Source organism: Pistacia vera, unplaced genomic scaffold (genome assembly GCF_008641045.1).
Source record: "Pistacia vera cultivar Batoury unplaced genomic scaffold, PisVer_v2 Contig50, whole genome shotgun sequence".
NCBI lineage: Eukaryota > Viridiplantae > Streptophyta > Magnoliopsida > Sapindales > Anacardiaceae > Pistacia > Pistacia vera.
The window spans coordinates 1,164,463-1,167,885 of NW_022196335.1; the positions used below are offsets into that span (position 1 = coordinate 1,164,463).

Sequence of the window (3,423 nt, forward strand, 5' to 3'; positions counted from 1 at the left end):
GCTATACTGCTATGTGTTGGGGGTAGCGGTGTAAGTTATTCAACCTTTTCTTCAATGGTAAGCAATTCTTCTTACAGAAAATCCTTCATCAATTCCTCGATAAAAGTAGCCAGACTTTACGGTTTACAAGGAATAGACTTCTATTGGAATTATCCAGAGACAAACTCTGATGGGTTCAACATGGGAATACTCCTTCAAGAGTGGAGAGCTGCTATTGATTCAGAGGCAAGAAACTCTAACAACTCGAAACTGATCTTGACAGCACAGGTTTCACATTCACCATCTGTGTCTTCAATAAGTTACCCTATTCAGACGATGCAACAACATTTGGACTGGGTCCATGTTGTGTCTGAAAGTTACACCACTCCTCTCAAGACAATCCTTACAAGCGCTCATGCAGCTCTGTATGACCCAAGTACTTTTGTTAACACAGATTACGGTATAAGAGAATGGATCGATCGAGGATTATCAGCTAATAAACTGGTTTTGAACTTGCCTTTCTATGGCTATTCATGGACGCTCGAGAATCCTGGGAACAATGGTGTTGGTGCACCAGCAACGGGACCTGCCATTTCAACGGACGGATTCTTGACCTACAAGCAAATAAAATATTACATCAAGCAATATGCTCCTGATGTTCGTGTTAGGTACAACTCAACTTATGTGGTGAATTACTGGACAGAGGGAACAACTTGGATTGGGTTTGATGATGTTGAGGCTATTACAGCAAAGGTTTCTTATGCCAAGGAGAAGAAGCTGCTTGGCTACTTTGTGTGGGAAGTCTCTTTCGATGATAATTGGGTGCTTTCTAGAACTGCAGGTAAGCTATGATCAAAAGAAACAAACTACTGTATGCAATCAATACTATCACTCTCCTATTCATTCGAATTATGATCTTTATCCCCGCGCGCAGTAGTTAACATATTGTGTTTTTTTTTTTTTGGCCCCAGCTGGAGTTGCTATAAATGATTCTTCAGTTCACGAAGATAATAAAAATGGACAAAATAATAATTCTTCAGTTCACGAAGATAATAAAAATGGACAAAATAATAATAGGCCTTTGTTATTAATCCTTTTTCCTACAACAGCAGCTGTTGTACTTCTATTAGGAATATTTGTGATATTTTACCGCTGGAGGAGAGATCTCAAATTAAAAGGTCGGTTCCACAGTTTCTTTACAATAAATAAATAATAAGCAGTTTAATGTTTGTGTGTTATTATCATTATTATTATTATTTTCTCTCTCTCTCGGTTGACAGGGATGGTGGGGTTCACTAAAGAATCCGAAGATAAAGCAAATAAAGAGGCATCTGCTTTTAATGGAAATGTTCCCAATCTGATAGAATATACATTGGGTGATATAGACGCAGCAACCAATGGATTTTCAAGTGAAAATAAGCTTGGACAGGGTGGATATGGCCCTGTTTATAAGGTACCTGTAGTAAAGCTATATATTTATCATTAAATATTTAATCTTTAGCTCTATATTTTTGGCATGCTATAATTTTAATTTAACTTTTAAAGGAATAAAAAAGTTCAAAGAATTTAATTTATCTATTGAAAGGTACCAACTAAAGTGTATTTTACTAGGGAATATTATCTGATGGACAAGTAATAGCAGTGAAGAAACTTTCAAAAACATCCATGCAAGGATTTGAGGAATTCAAGAATGAGGTTATGCTTACTGCCAAGTTGCAACATATAAATCTTGTCCGAGTTTTGGGATTTTACATTGACAAAGAAGAAAAGATACTCATCTATGAATACATGCAAAACAAAAGCTTAGACTCTTACCTTTTTGGTCAGAATTTTACATTGAATTTTCGCACACAACATTTCAATATTTTTTTTCCTTCTCAGGGATTAGCTTGGAGTAGTTACAGTCTTGATGATTAACTTATAATTAAATTTGATGCAGACCCCATTAGACGATTTGTTTTGGATTGGAAAAAACGTGTGCATATTATTGGAGTTACACAAGCATTTTTATATCTTCAAGAATACTCAAGATTTATTGTTATTCATCGAGATTTAAAAGCGAGTAATGTCTTGTTAGATGGAGATATGAAGCCAAAAATATCAGATTTTGGCATGGCTAGAATATTTAGTAAAGATGATCTTGAAGCAAACACAAGCCGTATTGTCGGAACAATGTAAGTTTTTATACTTCTAATGCTATATAATTGTCTCAAGATTTTGCATGCCTTATATATTACTTTGTTTTTGTTTTGTGATAATCCAATGCAGTGGTTATGTTCCTCCTGAGTATGCTAGAAAAGGCATATACTCTACCAAATCTGATATTTATAGTTTTGGGGTTCTACTTCTACAAATCATAAGCGGCAAAAGGATTTCCCTTTTATACGGTCCGAATCAATGTTTGAGCCTTCTAGACTATGTAAGTTAATTTCTTTGAAAGCTAATATTGGTTCCAAGACCTGTGTATTAAAATGTACTTACCAATAGAATAAATAATTTTATAATTTCAGGCATATGAGTTGTGGAATGATGGTAAAGGCATGGAGTTTATGGATGAATCACTAGATGATACATATTCATCCTGTAAATTACTGAGATGCTTGCAAATAGCTCTATTGTGTGTCCAAGAAAATCCAATTGATCGACCATCCATGTTGGAAGTTTTCACGATGCTAAAAAATGTGAACACTAATATGATGATTCCAAAAAAGCCTGCTTTCTCGAAACAAAATGAACAGAATAAACATGCAAGAAAGTTGGAAGGTTATTCAGGGAGCACCTCATCAATTAATGATGTAACAATTTCAGATTTTGTAGCCAGGTGAATTATATGCTATTAGCTTTTGAGGTTGGTAATTGATAATTTGTGTCTTGGAATTCTGGCAAACTAAACAGCATTCATCCCTTTGCTGCAGTGTGGGTTAAATTTATTAGGTGTTGTTTTATGTTACCCTATTCATCAATTAACATAATTGTTACTCTAAATTTTCAAATAGCATAAACCAAAAATCTGTGCAACAGAAAGCACATTTATTGGGCAAATGTGCAAAAGCAGAGCATAAATAGAAATTTTGGAAAAGCAGAGCATCAATGGATGACCTTAAAACTGGCGCAAGAAAATATGAACTTGTTCTTTCACCAGAAAAAGGATTTGTTCATCTGTCTCCAACAAATCCTTCTCATCGCTTAACTTCAACAGGCTCCAATATTAAAGTTAACACAGATACCTTCACCATCTATTTCAGCATTTAAAGAATTCATAAAAACAATTTGAAGGACTGGAGCTTTTACTCGGCTGGTGGTTCCGAGGTCCTGGAGGACTAATGCTTTTACTCGGCTGGTGGTTCCGAGGTCCCGGATGACTAATTGAGATTCATGCAAGTTGGCTCGGACGCTCTTGGTCATGAAGAAAAAAAATAATGGTACGAGTATGAAGTTTATAGA

The 3,423-nt window shown here is 35.3% G+C and overlaps 1 protein-coding gene across 1 annotated transcript; it reads left to right on the forward strand.

Moving 5' to 3' along the window:
- Positions 1 to 54: 54 nt before the first annotated feature.
- Positions 55 to 2,804, forward strand: LOC116105534 (putative cysteine-rich receptor-like protein kinase 35). Its single transcript, XM_031391939.1, has 6 exons — positions 55 to 820; positions 1,260 to 1,432; positions 1,591 to 1,801; positions 1,919 to 2,153; positions 2,248 to 2,398; positions 2,490 to 2,804. The coding sequence occupies exons 1-6, from the start codon at positions 55 to 57 to the stop codon at positions 2,802 to 2,804; spliced, it is 1,851 nt and encodes a 616-aa protein (XP_031247799.1).
- Positions 2,805 to 3,423: the final 619 nt, after the last annotated feature.

What these genes read in the sequence shown, in the direction of transcription:
- LOC116105534 (XM_031391939.1), top strand. Translation starts at nt 55, where the DNA reads ATGGTAAGCAATTCTTCTTACAGAAAATCCTTCATCAATTCCTCGATA. An exon ending in GATATGGCCCTGTTTATAAG is followed by an intron (nt 1,433 to 1,590) that starts GTACCTGTAGTA and finishes GTATTTTACTAG; the next exon opens with GGAATATTATCTGATGGACA. An exon ending in CTTAGACTCTTACCTTTTTG is followed by an intron (nt 1,802 to 1,918) that starts GTCAGAATTTTA and finishes AATTTGATGCAG; the next exon opens with ACCCCATTAGACGATTTGTT.